This window comes from Tiliqua scincoides, chromosome 5, assembly GCF_035046505.1.
Source record: "Tiliqua scincoides isolate rTilSci1 chromosome 5, rTilSci1.hap2, whole genome shotgun sequence".
NCBI classification, from domain to species: domain Eukaryota; kingdom Metazoa; phylum Chordata; class Lepidosauria; order Squamata; family Scincidae; genus Tiliqua; species Tiliqua scincoides.
Window position 1 is genome coordinate 94166737 of NC_089825.1, and position 16062 is coordinate 94182798.

At 41.9% G+C, this 16062-nt stretch overlaps 1 protein-coding gene across 1 annotated transcript in view; it reads right to left on the reverse strand.

Moving 5' to 3' along the window:
• Positions 1-6270: 6270 nt before the first annotated feature.
• LOC136652364 (vomeronasal type-2 receptor 26-like) overlaps positions 6271-16062 on the reverse strand; it is a 36745-nt gene continuing 26953 nt past the window's right edge. Inside the window, exons 6-8 of the mRNA XM_066629301.1 lie at positions 15734-15860; positions 14465-15028; positions 6271-6383 (exon numbers count right to left, since the gene is read on the reverse strand). Coding sequence (XP_066485398.1) covers positions 6271-6383; positions 14465-15028; positions 15734-15860 — 804 coding nt within the window. The remainder of the gene's footprint in view (positions 6384-14464; positions 15029-15733; positions 15861-16062) is intronic.

Consider the following 16062-nt stretch of genomic DNA (forward strand, 5'->3'; position numbering starts at 1 on the left):
AACATTATTTTTTTAAAAATTTTTTTAACTTGGTTTCACAACCAAATTTGGGCTGGGAAAAGTTGCCCAAGATCAACCTGGGCTGCCAAACTACTTGTCAGCTCTCATCACCTTCTTGCCTACTGATTCCCAGTCCTCAAACCGCTTTGCGTTTCAATGAAAAAACACAGCAAAAACCACACATGAATGGCCACTGTGCCTACATGCTATAGCTGGCCAGCCCCATAAGGGAGATGCTTTGCAATGAGTTCATATTCTTGCAATGCCTTCCATCAGTTTTCATCCAGAATAGGGTTTGCACAGCTTTTGTAACAAAAGTATGTTATACTGAATTGAAGTAGTTTATTCACTGCTTAAATGCCTGGGAAAACTTGCAAGCGCTAAGGGCTTACAAGCCATGATGATGACTGCACTATGAAGGGAAACATCTGGAGAAATGGAGGGTTCTATTAATACTTCTCATGGAGCAACACTAATAAAAAAAAATTGAAAAAAATGGGGTTTATGATTAGCCTGCGTATCAGAAATGTGATATATAAATCTATGAGGAAGGTGATATATAAATACTGTAATAAATAACATAACTGTTTGTCTGTATCAGGAGTGTCAATCAAAAGGCCTGGGGACCGGATGTGGCCGGCAGAAGCATTTTATCAGGCCCTCAGGCTCACAGCTGCTGGGCAGTGTTGAGGTGTTACTGCTGAAAGAGCTGCCTACATGAAAATTAGGCTCTCCCATATCTTGAAATATGATCAAGATTTGTGAATTTTCTCTTCTGTCATTTGCAGTTAATGAGTTCCTGAGAAAAAGTGCTTATTTTTGGCTGTGAACTATTTAATGACATCACTTCCTGCATATTGACATTACTTCTGGCCCTCAGCAGGCATCATGAATGCTATTTGGTCCTCTGTATGAAACGGGTTTGACACGCTTGGCCTATATTAGCCATTTTTAACCACTGTGCCATCGCACACCAAATGATCCCCAGGTGTGCTGAGGGAATTTGGGAGAGGGTCAATTATCAATAGGACCATAGGGGGATGTGAGCCCCCATTGACAGCATGTCAAAAATATGCCTATGGAAAAATTTTTATTTTTTGAACTATTTTTACAATTACCCCGGGGTCATTGTTTTTATGGCCTGAACCCCATTTTTCAAAGTTCTCTCTCATCCTCTCTCAATCAACTCTGTTGATGCTGCAGAGCTTCCAAGGGTGACCAGCACTGCTTCTGCATGTCCAAATTGTGCCTAGGGAAACCTTTTTTTTTGGTCTACTTTTCCCATCAACCCAGGGTCATCGTTTTTCTGGCCTGAACCCCATTTTTCCAAGATCACCCTCATCCTCTCCCAATCAACTCTATTGATGCTTGAGAGTTTGCAATTACCTGCACTGCTCCTGCATGTCCAAACTGTGTCTAGGGAAATTTTTTTTTTTTGCCTATTTTTTTTGTCTATTTTTTTGCCTATTTTTTCCTATTTTTTCGATGGACATCGTTTTTCTGGCCTGAACCCCATTTTTTACAAGATCGCCCTGATCCTCTCCCAGTCAACTCTATTGATGCTCCAGAGTTTCCAAGGGTGACCAGCACTGCTCCTGCTTGTCCAAACTGTGTCTAGGGAAATTTTTGGGGGGCCTATTTTTTCCATGACTATCGTTTTTCATGGTCATCGTTTTTCATGCATGAACCCCATTTTTCCAAGATTGCCCTCATCCTCTCCCAATCAGTTCAATTGATGCTGCAGAGTTTGCAAGGGTGACCAGCACTGCTCCTGCATGTTCAAACTGTACCTAGGGCAATTTTTATTATTTTTGACCTATATTTTTGCTGACCCCAGGGTCATCATTTTTCTGGCCTAACCCCCATTTTTCCACAATCAACATCATCCTCTCTCAGTCAACACTTTTGATTCTCCAGAATTTCCTTGGGTTATCCACAATGCTCCAGCATGTCCAAACTGTGCCTAGGGAAATATTTTTCTTTTGGCCTATTTTTTGGATGACCACCAGGGTCATTATTTTTCTGTCCAGAACCCCAGTTTTCCAAGATTGCCCTCATCCTTTCCGAATCAACTTTTTTGATGCTCCAGAGTTTGCAAGGGTGAACAGCGCTGCTCCTGCATGTCCAAAATGTGCATTGGGTAAATTTTTTTGGACTATATTTTCGATGACCTGGGGTTCTTCAGGCCTGAACCCTATTTTTCCACAATTTCACTCATCCTCTCCAAATCAACACTGTTGATGGTCCAGAGTGTCCTTGGATGACCAGCACTACTCCTGCATGTCCAAACTGTGCGAATATTTTTTTGATGACCCCGGGGTCATCGTTTTTCTGGCCTGAACTCTATTTTTCCAAGATTGCCCTCATCCTCTCCCAATCAACTCTCTTGACACTCCAGAGTTTCCTTGGCTTATCTGAAGTTCTCCAGCATGTCCAAACTGTGCTTTGGGGGGAAAAATTTTTTTGGTCTATTTTTTTAATGACCCTGGGGTCATCGTTTTTCTTGCCTGAACCCCATTTTTTTACGATCAACCTCATCCTCTCCCAATCAACTCCTTTTATTTTCCACAGTTTCCTTGAGTCATCCAGAATGCTCCAGCATGTCCCAACTGTGCTTTGGGAAGTGTGATTTTTTTTTTGCCTATTTTTTCAATGACCCCGGTGTCATCGTTTTTCTGGCATGAACACAATTTTTCCAAGATCGCCCTCATCGTCTTCCAATCAACTCTCTTGACACTCCAGAGTTTCCTTGGCTTATCCAAAGTTCTCCAGCATGTCCAAACTGTGCTTTGGGAAAAGTTGTTTTTTTTTTTTTGCCTTTTTCTTCAATGACCCCGGGATCATCGTTTTTCTGGCCTGAACCCCATTTTTTCAAGATCGCTCTCATCGTCTCCCAATCAACTCTCTTGACACTCCAGAGTTTCCTTTTCTTTTCAGCACTTCTCTAGCATGTTCAAGTTGTGCTTTGGGAAAAAATTTTCTGAAGGACCATTCACCATCATTGATCCAATGCCAAGTTTTCAGGCCACACACTAGAACCAAAGAATGAGTGGAACTGACGATTAGGGCCTGGAAATTCTGTGAACTGGACTGGGTGGCCAACTGCTGAGATCTAGGAGTTCTGGTCTAATGATTTAAGATGCACTTTCCCCATGCAACTGATTATACTAATACATATTGGTGCTTATGGAGACGACCTGGGTTGTATTTTCACTACAGCTTTAATCCACTTTCATTGCACTTCTATTCCCCCAATGCATTCGAGGAGGACTGTAGTTTGTTAAGGTATCTGATAGCTATTAGAGCTACCTGTAACAAATTACAGTCATATTAAGCTACCCTTAACAAATGCATTGGGGTAAAAGAAATGCATTGAAAGTGGATTAAAGCTGTAGTGGAAACACAGCCCCCAATGGGTACCCAAATTGATTTTGTAATTTATTTATACTGTATAGTTTGTTTTGTCATGCCCTGGGCCCCTTGGATGCCCTGGGGATTCCCCCCCCCAGGCCTGTATGGGAGTAGACAAATCAACTGAGCTCTCATTGGGATCTAAATGCCTAACACCCTTGGGTTTCCTTCAAACAGACCATAGAGTCACCTACTGGAGCCAAAATTCCTTTGGGTTTAGGAGGCTCATTAAACAAAGGAGATTCTATTTAAAAGAATTCAAAGGAAATTCCAGTCTTCTCCTTCAGAAAGAGATGGAGAGATACATAGCAGAATGGAGATCGTAAAGAGATGGGAATGATAGTAAGTGAACATGAAAATTCAGCCTCCTACCCATAACTCTTGCATTTGAACTGGGGCAGAAAGTTAAATAAATGGAAGAGGCACTCAGGCTCAAGTCGATGCAGCAGCTGTGAGTGGGGAAACATGAATGAATCCAATGTGAATTTCCAGAGGTTGCCAGTAAAGAAAAACACCCAAGAAAATCGGTCTCCAGGTAAATGAAGTAAGTGTCAAAGACTACAGCCTGTCTTTTGTGTGTATTTTGTGGGAGGAAAATTTGGAGGAAGGAGATTGACAAAATTGCTTCTTTTCCTGCAAATATAAGCATTCAGTGCCTCAGTTAGAAATGTTGTCACAAGGTATGGTGATGGCCACTAGCTTTGGTAACTTTAAAAGGAAATTGGACAGATTCATGGAAGAAAAGCCCGCCAATGGCATTTAGTCATGACGGCTATGTGCTATCCAATGGCTCTATGCCTCTGACTACCAGTTACAGGGGAGCAATGATGGGAGAGAATGTCTCACGCTTGTGAATGTAGCAATAGCAGCTTGTGGACCACTGTATGAAATAGGATTTAAAGAAAGCCAACCTCGACTAAGGATCTTTGAAAGGAATGACTCATTGATTTCTGTGGTGCTTAGCTTGGGATTCATAGGCTTAGGATACAAAGCATCAATATCAATCCTTTGTTACATGTTTTTTTCTTGATGAATGTTTCTGAATGTAGAACTCTTTGCTCTTCAAAATATGGGGTTGAAACCCATTCCAAAGAAACATATGACTAGGGGCCCAGTCCTAAACGCCAACACTCCGTTGGCGCTGAGTGTCACAAACGCGTGGTAAGGCACACCTGCGATGCTCAGTGCCAGGTCAGTGTTGGCGCCAGCTCAGCCCCAGTTCATATTGAGCCAGCGCCAGCCAGAGACCCACATAAGAACATAAGAACAGCCCCACTGGATCAGGCCATAGGCCCATCTAGTCCAGCTTCCTGTATCACCAAATGCCCCAGGGAGCACACCAGATAACAAGAGACCTGCATCCTGGTGCCCTCTCTTGCATCTGGCATTCTGACATAGCACATTTCTAAAATCAGGAGGTTGCACATACACATCATGGCTTGTAACCCATAATGGATTTTTCCTCCAAAAACTTGTCCAATCCCCTTTTAAAGGCATCCAGGCCAGATGCTGTCACCACATCCTGTGGCAAGGAGTTCCGCAGACCAACCACATGCCGAGTAAATAAATATTTTATTTTGTCTGTCCTAACTCTCCCAACACTCAATTTTAGTGGATGTCCCCTGGTTCTGGTGTTATGTGAGAGTGTAAAGAGCATCTCTCTATCCACTTTATCCTTCCCGTGCATAATTTTGTATGTCTCAATCATGTCCCACCACACTGTCCCCATTATCTGGAACCCTGCATTGGGCCAGGGACAACACTTGTCATGGAAATGGCCTTCTTATCTATCCAAGAATATTAAGCAGGTGCTGTATCGTCCATGTGAAGGGAATAGATTTGGGCAAAGCATGCCCCATGTCCAATTGTCTTAGAGGGACAGCAGACTTCTAAGCTCAGATGTAGCCAGAACACCTAGTAGCTTGTGGTGCACTTCACTCTATAAGAACATTCAAAACATTCAACCAAAATTCAGTATGGTGGAAACATTGCCAATTGTGCTGGGATTAGAATTTGCTAACACCTTGGCATGGAAAACATGGAAAACAACATGGTATCCTGATTATATTTTACAGTTAGTGGATGAAAATTATGGTCAAATCACAGCATGGAAATCAATCCTCTGTCACGGAGTTTATCCTTCTGGGATTTGGAGTTCTGCCTGAGCTGCAGATCTTCTTGTTCTTGGTATTTCTGGTGATCTACCTTTGTACGGTGGCCGGGAATCTTCTAATAGTGATACTTGTTTTGGCTGATGTGCACCTTCACACCCCAATGTACTTCTTCCTGGGGAGCTTGTCCTGTCTGGAGACATGTTCTAGCACAACCATTGTGCCCAGAATGACAGGCAGTTTCCTATCTATGGACAGAACCATTTCAGTTCAGGGATGCATTACTCAGTTTTTTTTCATCTGTTCATTAATCACTACAGAAAATTGGCTACTGACAATCATGTCATATGATCGTTATTTAGCAATATGCAAACCTTTGCATTATGCCACCATCATGACTGTGAGATGCTGTTCCCAGCTAGTGATGGGAGCCTGGGTCGGTTCTTTTGTACTTACTTGAATACTGGGATTTCAGATGTCCAGAGTATATTTCTGTGGCCCCAATGAGATGGACCATTTCTACTGTGAGTTTATTACAATGTCAAAACTCTCTTGCAGTGATATTACCCAAATGGAACTTACCTGCTTTGTCTTTAGTTTTGTTTTCACAGCCTTGCCATTTCTTCTGACAATCACTTTCTATATCTTTATAATTATCACCATCCTGAAGATTCCATCCACCATTGGGAGGAAGAAGGCCTTTTTGACCTGCTCCTCTCATCTCATGGTGGTTTGCATTTTTTATGGCTCAATCATCATTTTTTACATGTTGCCAGATGTCCCCACCCTGAGAGAACTCAATAAATTCTTCTCTGTCTTCTACATGGTTCTGACTCTCTTGATCAATCCCATGATCTACAGCTTGAGAAACAAAGAAGTTCACCAAGCCCTCAGAAGAGTCAGCAGTAAATTAATCATTTTTGTGAGGACTCATTAAAACTCATCCCTTTCTTTAGTTTATCAGGCATTCACCATATTGACTGATTGCTGATTGAACCTGATGGGCAACCACTCCTTTGGGATGTCGAACTTGCTGTGGGACATTGCAGTTTCTTCGTGATTGTGCGGAACAGGTTTTTTCTGATTATGGTTTCATTAGTGACTTTGTACCATGTTATGATGTACAACAATACAGTTTGATTTATTGATTGACTGTGCTATTAATTAGACCAAGGTAGGTCAAGCTGTGCCGTAGCTGCTGCCCACCATAGAAGAGGGGGGCATGGGGGGTCGTCAATGCCCACAGACTGAGAACCACTTTCATGAGACAGGTGGTCTTCACGTCACACAAACCTGACAAACTACATCACACAAACCATAAAAGTAAGTCATTTTGTAAGGGAATGGGAGTTTTCAGTCAGTGTTTGCGGATGAGTAAGCATCAGAAAGCCAACCTGATAAGGATTTTAGCTATTCCCATAGATATAAATGACAAACTATTATTAAAATTTTAAGGTATTATTAAAATATTTTATATCAGTGATTTGCAACCTTTTTCATCTAATGGCACACAGACAAGGTGCTAAAATTGTCAAGGCATACCATCAGTTTTTTGTCAATTGACAAGGCACATCACCCTGCTGGTAGGAGGATCCTATCACCCAATGGCCCTACCAATAAACAACTCTTCCCCAAGCTCCTGCATGGCACACTGATTGTGTTGAAAAATCACTGTTTTACACTATACTATGCATTGCATAATATGCATACTATGCATACTATCCTATGCACTATACCAGATTTCTGCTTTCTGGATATACTGTGTTGCAGGACACAATCCTAACCAGGTCTGCTCAGAAATAAGTCCTGTTTTGTTCAATGGGCTTACTCTTAGACAAGTGTGGTTAGGATTGCAGCCACAATCATTTGGGGGAACATTTTGAGTCTTCTACTTGGAAGAAGAAAAGAAAATGTTTAATTGCCAGATTTTTTTAGCATGCAGGTTATCTTACATTACCTGATATGATCAGGGCCTCAGTTTATTAAGGTGAACCCCATCATAATGAACCAACAATTTCAATATCCCCCTCCCCCCAAATTCCAATTCCCTGAAGTGAGTTCAATGGGACTTACACCCAAATGAGTATGAAGGGTGAAACTTTACAGCCCAATCCTTGCTAGAGCTGGTGCCATGGGTGCTGCACTGGAGCTAGGTGTCGCAAAAGTGCTTTGCAATGACTTTAGAGTAAGTAGCACTGGTGGGAGGGCCTGTGCCATCCTGCTGGTGCTGAATGTGAACAAATACCCAAGCAAGTATGACCTGCTCTGTGCAGCAAGGAAGCGGAGGAGGGTTTTTTTGCCTGCCCCAGACTGATGAGGGAGGGACAGTATGTTCAGTAGGTTTCATACATTAAAAATTAGTCACTGTGTTTAATAAAGTAGCACAAGTACAACCCAATTGCAATCTGGTGTCTTTGCTGGGGGGTGTGAGTATAAATAGAATGCTAGATGCAGGAAAAGTGGCAGCAAGATGCAAGTATCTTGTGTGTGCTTCCTGAGGCATCTGGTGGGCCACTGTGAGATACAGAAAGCTGGGCTAGATGAGCCCTGGGTCTGATCCAGCAGGGCACTTCTTATGTTCTGATGAGGGAGAAACAAAGGCTGGGAGAAGTTTTTTTGGGGGAGGGGAAGGCAGGGAGAGAGCAGTTCAGGCTCAGGAGGGGGCAAGGACAGTGGAGGCGGTCTCCCCAATATCCAACCCCATCCTGAGCCTGAAAGCCCTGCATGGGGCTTCTTTGGCTTGCACTAGTGATTTTGCTGGTGTAGATGAGAATAGCCCCATTGCACAGGCTGGAGCTCAAGAACACCTTTGGCATGCTTAGTTACAGTGCTGTATACAGCATGGAACATGTGGTCCTGCTGCGCCAGATCTGAATAGGATTGGTCTATTAGTTCCTGCCTGGTCAGTCATGGAGTGTCTCAGACCAAAGCAACTTTCATAAAGATAGAAGCAAGGAAGGAATATAAATAAGTGCTGTTGCATGTATTTTGAGTTAGCGTCAAAATTCTTTATTAACCAACATCATTATCACATTTTTTTTTAAGTTTGAAAGCCTGCATTGGATTAGTAGGCAATATCTTGTTTCAAATGCAGCTTTTGAGGGGATTTTCCTAAACAACAATCCTGACTCATGCTGTAACCAAGGCATAAGGGAGTTAGAAAAAAAATATGGACCTCCTATTGGGATCTGAATGCCTAACACCCTTGGGTTGTCTTCAACCAGACAGTAGGGTCACCCGATGGGGATGGAATTCCTTTGGGTTTAGGAGGATAATGAAACAAAGGAGATGGTACCTAGAAGAAGTGAGAGGAAATTTCAGTCTTCTCCTTCAGAGAGGCTACAGATGGACAGATATGTAGTAGAATGGCAATTGTAAAGAGAAGGGAATGATAGCAAGTGAACATGAAAACTCATTCTTCCACCCATAACTTCCGCATTTGCACTGGGGCAGAGAGCCAAAGAGAGGGGAGAGGCACTCAAGCTCAGACTGAGTAGGGAAACATGAATGAATCTGATGTGGATTTCCAATGGTTGCCAGTAAAGAAGAACACACAACAAAATCTGTTTCCAGGTAAATGAAGTAGGTAAGATTCTTATGCTTGGGCCACAAACCATCAATATCAGTCCTATTGTACATGTTCTTTTTTAATATTTCTGAATGGAGGATTCTACTCCTCAAAATATAGGGTTGTGTCCAATTCCAAAGAAACTTATGACTACATTGAGCTTAATGGGATGAGTTAACAAAGGCTAATGTACTTCACAGAAGAGCAGAACTAGCTGGCTCATCTCAATTACAGATGTGGCTTTTGTATATAGAAGAGGTGCAAGGCATATTTCTATCGTGGTTATATTTTACAGTTGCTGGTTGAAAATCATGGTCAAATCAAGGCATGGAAATCAATCCTTTGTCACAGAGTTTCTGGGATTTGGAGATATGCCTGAACTAAAGGCCTTCTTCTTCTTGGCATTTCTGGTAATCTACCTTTGCAGAGTGGCTGGGAACATTCTAATATTGATGCTTGTTTGGGCTGATGCGTACCATCACACCCCAATGTACTTTTTACTGGGAAACTTAACCTGCTTGGAGACTTGTTCTAGCACAACTATTCTGCCCATAATGATGGCTTATTTCCTATCAATGAACCGAACCATTTCAGTATAAGTGTGTGTTGCTCAGTTTTTTTTTTTTCCTCTGTTCATTAATCACTACAGAAACATGGTTATTGGCAATCATGTCTTACGACCGTTATTTGGCAATATGCAGACCTTTGCATTATGGCGCCATCATGACTATGAGATGCTGTTCCCAGCTAGTGACGGGAGCCTGGTTCGGTTCTTTTATAGTTACCTGGATCCTGGCATTTCAGATGTCCAGCTTATATTTCTGTGGCCCCAACAAGACTGACCATATCTTCTGTGACTTCATTAAAATGGCAAAACTCTCTTGCAGTGATACTACAACTATGGAACTTACCTCCTTTGACTTAATTTTTGACACGGCTTTGCCATTTCTGCTGACAATAATTTTCTATATTTGTATCATTGTCACTATCCTGAAGACAATTGGGAGGAAGAAGGCCTTTTTCACCTGTTCCTCTCATCGCATTGTGGTCTGCATTTTTTATGGCTCAATCAGCATTATTTACATGTTACCAGACACCCCTACCCTAAGAGATCTCAATAAATTATTCTCTGTTTTCTACACAGTCCTTACTCCCTGACAGGTATTCTGACTCTGTCAGGTATTCAGAAAATTGAGTGATTGCTGATTATACCTAATGGGCAACCACTCCTTTGGGATGTTGGACTTGTTATGGGATAGCACAGTTTTTTTTATGACTGTGGCTAGGCTGATTTTTCTGATTATATTTTTGATTAGCCATTGGTGACTTTGTATTGTGTTACAATCTTAAACAATACAATGTTGATTGACTGATTAATTAACTGATTGATTGATCATGCTATTAGACCAAAGGTAGGTCATCTGGGTTACAGGACTCCTTTCTCTGTTGCCTGCTTAGTCCTCTACAGATGGTCAAAATGCCATAAAGGAATGCATATTCTATTCAAAAAAGCTTATGCCAAAATAAGATTGTTCAGATCTGAAGCAGAAAGGCTGCCCAATCCAAAGTAGCACCCTGCATGGTAATACAATTGCATCAACAGGGCATCTTCTGCCACAGGCAACTTTGGTTTCCAGACGCCTCCTTGGGGCAAGGGAACATTTGTTGCCTTGTTTCCTTACCAGCACCTACCTGGTAGGCACCTGTCAGGCCAGTGGGTCTACTTGGACCTATTCCAGCAGTATTGTGGACCTGTGAAGGCAGATCAAGCCTGAAAAGGGGCTGTGGATTTGGCAGATATCCAAACTGTCGAACCTACTCCTTTCCTGGTCTCAATCCACCCTACTCCCAGTCCCCATAGATACCCCATTCTGCCCACCTCCCTCCAACCCCTTCTGCGATCCTACCTTGTGCAGTGGGCATCCTTGATTTGTTACTGCATGGAGCCAGCAGTGCACTGATTCTGACAGATGCAAGCCCGCAAACCCGCAAGTATGTTGTGCTTTGTGACTGGAAAAAAGTGTCTAGTGCCCCAGAACATTTATTCCTGTGGCACTAAGCACTGTTAGGATTGGGCTATATAGGATTGGGCTATATAGAATTGGGCTCTCGCTCTGTGTGTGTGTGTGTGTGTGTGTGTGTGTGTGTATACAGGGCTTTTTTTGTAATGGAACGCACCGGAATGGCGTTCCGGCACCTTTTTTCTCCCCTCCTCCTGGCCCCCACCTTTTTCCCCCTCCTCCTGGCCCCCACCTTTCCCCCCTCCTCCTGGCCCCCACCTTTTTTCCCTCCCTGCGCTGCCCAGCACTGCTGGCTAGGGAGGGATTTGAACCTCCAACCCCCCTCCTGGCCCCCACCTTTTTCCCCCTCCTGGCCCCCACCTTTTTCCCCTCCCTGTGCCACCCAGCACTGCTGGCTAAGGAGGGATTCGAACCTCCAACCTTGTGCTCCACAGCCCAGCACTCTCTCCACTGGGCTATAGGAAAGCCTAGAGTTACAGTGTTCAGAACTAATATATAAGGTCCTGAGCCCAGCTGGTGGCCATCAGCGCCTCAAGTATTAGTGCCAAACACTTTGAGCCTAAGACTTCCAGTGGCTCAGTTACTAAAGTGCTGGTCTAAGGAATAATTTTTTTTCTTTTTTTTTTTTTTAGGTGGGGAGGTAAATAAAAGATTACACTTGTTAATCTTAAACTTGTTCTTGTAAGTGGGTTCCTGCACCTTTTATTATTTTTTTTTTTTACAAAAAAAGCACTGCCCCTGCCTCATCGCACTCAGCTCTCGCCTGAGCCCAGCCCGCCTTTCCTCTCCCCGCGCTCTGCTTCCCCACGCTCAGCTACCAAGCTGGTGAGGGCGTGGGGACATGTGCTGAGGAGGAGGAGGATGACGAGGAACAGCAAGCCAGGGAGACGGGTTGCAGCACCCAGGTACTGGCTTGGCAAGAGGAGGGGGGGAAGGAAGCTGGCTGGTGCAGCCCCTGCACCTGAGACAGCCTAGGCATGTCTACTGAGAAGTAAGTCCCCTTGTGTTCAGTGGGGCTTACTCCCAGGAAAATGTGGATGGGATTGCAGCCCAAGCCTATGCAGGTCTACTCAGAAGCAAGTAATTCATTCATTTTTATAGTTATTAATATAAGGCTTGGCTGATCTAAATAAATTAAGCAAAAATTATTACTAATAATTTAGTAGCTTTGTAATGTCATCAACAGGAGATTTAGGTTTTTAACTATAAATGGGGAAGCTTAAGTGTCCTTGCTGCATTATAACAACACTTAGGAAATATGTATTCCTCTGTGCAGTAGGTCAGATCATTGTTGTCTATTAATTTTTGGTTTTTTTAGACTATATTTAATAATCACTATTATTATAATGGGGACATAGTACACAGGGGAAAGGGGGGAACCACAAAAGATGGGTTAATGAATTGATTAAGTTATGAAGTTATGAATCAAAAATCATGTGGTCACACACCCTCTATTGGTTCAAGATGAGTTGTAAAATAGATTATATTCCGGTATTATATAATTTATCTATTTTACAATTCATCTTTTGTGTTTATTCTTCTGCTCCCCCCCTTGTGTGCTTATATTGCGCATTCATTGTTATCTGATCACATATTTCTCTTTTTTTTTTGCACCAATCATGTTTCAATGTTTTGAGCCAATAGAAGGTATGTGACCACATGATTTTTGATCCATAACTTGTTTATTAATCAATTAATTAACCCATCTTTTGTGCCCCCTCTCCCCTGTGTGCCAATTGATTTGGATTCAAACAAATCTGTAGAGTGATGTAATGTAATCATTTTTTATATTTTGCCTTCATCAATTGTTTTAACCAATATTTATTAAATGTTTTAAAAGTTTTAATTATTTTTTTTGGTTGTTACATATTTGCAAATACATGCAACAAGCCGTGATATAATCCTTGGTGTGTGCTCCAGAGGTGGTCCGTCTCTTTTTGTTCTTCTCTCTTGAAGATCTCGCCTCATTTTCTAGTTCTTAAGTAGTTGGGGAATGGGGATTTAACGAGAGAGAAATGAGATGAATAAATAAATAAATAAATAAATAAATAAAAGATTTATTTTATTTTAAATAAAAAAATATTTTATATATATATATATATATATATATATATATATATATATATATATATATATATATATATATATATATATATATATATATTTTATTTTAAATAAATTTAAAAATAAATAAATAAAAGATTAACAAGTCATGAGTTCTTGCACTTTTTTTTTTTTACAAAAAGCACTGTATATATATATTTTAAGGACTCCAGGGGCCCTTAAAATTCCTCTAAAGTGAAGTAAAGGTCATGGATGAGCCTACTCTCTTCTCCGGAACTCCAGACTTAATACAAATTGTTCCTGCAGTTGCACTGAGCTGTAGAATGCCATCAAGCCTTTGGGATGATCAACTTCTACTAAGTGCCCAATCCAGATAGGGACTTATGCTGCTAGAACTAGCATTCCAGAAGCATAAGGTCTTTTACAACTGTCTAAAAGTGTGACATACGATTCTGCGCTGTTTAGCCACCCCTACAAGTGGGTAAGCACCATTAGCCCATGTTTTCAGCACTTTACATTGCAGAGATAACCTGACATTGCAAAACTGGGATTGGGTAGGGGGGACACAGCCAGCTGGTGAGGCAGCATGGTGGCTTGGTCAGCTGGTGCATTCACGTTTGGCCCTTAACACATTCAGGCACAACACATGAATAGAGTTTCTGTGTATGTGGACTTTACTTCAGTTCACTGGCAATCATAATTAATAAGCACAAAGGAGTGTCCTTTCAGACGGAGTCTCTACTTCAAAACAAACAGCAAAATAGAGTATATGTGTAACTCCAGCCCCAGAAACATTTGATAGATTGGGGTACATGTCAGAATTTTCAGATTCCTTTTTTCTCTTGAAATTTTGTGAACATTTCCAGCTTAATCTGGTTTTGCCTCTGATCTGAAAATTGTATTCTGTGGTGCAGATTCTGATCCAGCGTGATATTTTGGATACTTGCACATGAAATACAAATGTTCCTTCTGACATAACATATCTGTCTCATCATGCAGAATTCAAAGCAATCAATTTATAAATGGGTTGCAATTTTCATGATCATAAATTCATGGAGGGGGGAATCATGCAAAACACCTACAATTTTAAAATGAGGATCAATAATTTCTTTTCTCTATTAGAAGCTTCCTGCAGTTGAGATCTGCTCTTAGAACAATAATGTAACATTTGGGGAGAAAAATGCAAGCCAGTAGCCCAGTGTTGGAGGCCAAGATGGCAAAGACCTCCACGGCCACTACATATTTCCCCTTGGTGCTGAGGTAAGCAGGAATGAAGGAAATCCACACACTGCAAAAGACGAACATGCTGAAGGTGATCAGTTTGGCTTCATTAAAAGTGTCGGGCAGTTTTCTAGCAAAGAAAGCCACACAGAAGCTGATGAGGGCGAGGATACCAATGTAGCCCAGTACAGAGTAGAACATGATGACAGAGCCTTCATTGCATTCCACTGTGACTTTCCCAATCTCAGAGTGCATGTCCACATCTGGAAATGGAGGTGAGGTTGCCAACCATGTCATGCAAATACCCACTTGAATGAGGGAGCCAGATAGAACAATGGAGATGGTGACATTTTTCCCCAGCCATTTCCTCATCCTGTTGCCTGGCTGTGTGGCCATGAAGGCCAAAACTACTGTAATTGTTTTGGCAAACAAGCAGGAAACAGCGACAGAGAAAATGATGCCAAAAGCCGACTGCCGGAGAAGGCAGGATACCTTGCCAGGCTTCCCAATGAACAGTAGGGAAGAAAGATAGCAAAGCAGTATGGAGCTTAGAAGGACACAAGTGAGTGCCCTGTTATTAGCTTTGGCAATTGGGGTATTCCAGTTCTTTTTAAAGGTGTATATCACCAAAACTGTGATCACAGCAAAGACAAAAATAAGGAAAACCAAAACAATTCCCAAAGGCTCTTGGTAAGATAGAAAGATGATGGCCTTGGGGATACAATGATCTTGGTTCTTGTTTGGATATTGATCTTCTGGACACTTCACACAATGTACTGCATCTGAAAGGGACAAACTACTGTTAGCAGCTCTGTTCATTCATTCAGAGATGTAAGCTTTAGGGCAGTGGTTCCCAAACTGTGGATCAGGGTCCACTGGAGGGTCACGGCCTGATTTTTGGTAGGTCGCCAAAGGGTGATGGAAAGATCAGACAACTAATTGTCTCAAGCCCTGTGATAATATAGCTGCTAATTATCCTGCAATGAGCTCAGCTCCTGCAGTTTGCAAGCATGTGTAAATATAGGGAGATAAATATTGCAGGGCCTTTTTTCTGATTATTACTTATAAATAAATAAAATATTTCTTTCTAGATCTCCTTTTATGAAAGTCTGGCAAACCTAGGTTGGTCCTGATAGAGCGTCATTTTAAAAAGTGGGTCCCTGTGCTAAAAAGTTTGGGAATGACTGCTTTAGGGAGAAATGATGAAAAGTTGGTGGACCTTAAAACGGAAAATGGCATATCAATCAATAACTGCACGCAAGGGAAATTTCTTTAAATTAGGAAGTTATATGTATATTTGAAAATAGTTCTTAGCAAATTTTTGCGCTGTTGTTTACCTGTCTGGTTAGAGACCGTGTCTTCTGGGCATCGTCTACAATCATAGCAACAAACTGGTTTCCCCTCTTGAACTGTTCTGCTCTGTCCAAGATGGCAGCTCGCAACACATGTTGAATGGGGCTGCATCTAACAATAAAAGAAATTGGGAGGTAAGTTGAAGCTGTATGTGAGGGGGAGGGGCTTCTGTAAACTGACTCAATTCCTGGGCCCAATCCTCTTTCATGGATCAATTCAAACTTTTTCCAGTAATTGATGCAGGTCCCCGTTGACCCATGGTTGTGGGAGTTACCTTGAGGTAAAGGAATTAATGTTCCCTTATCCTAAGGTG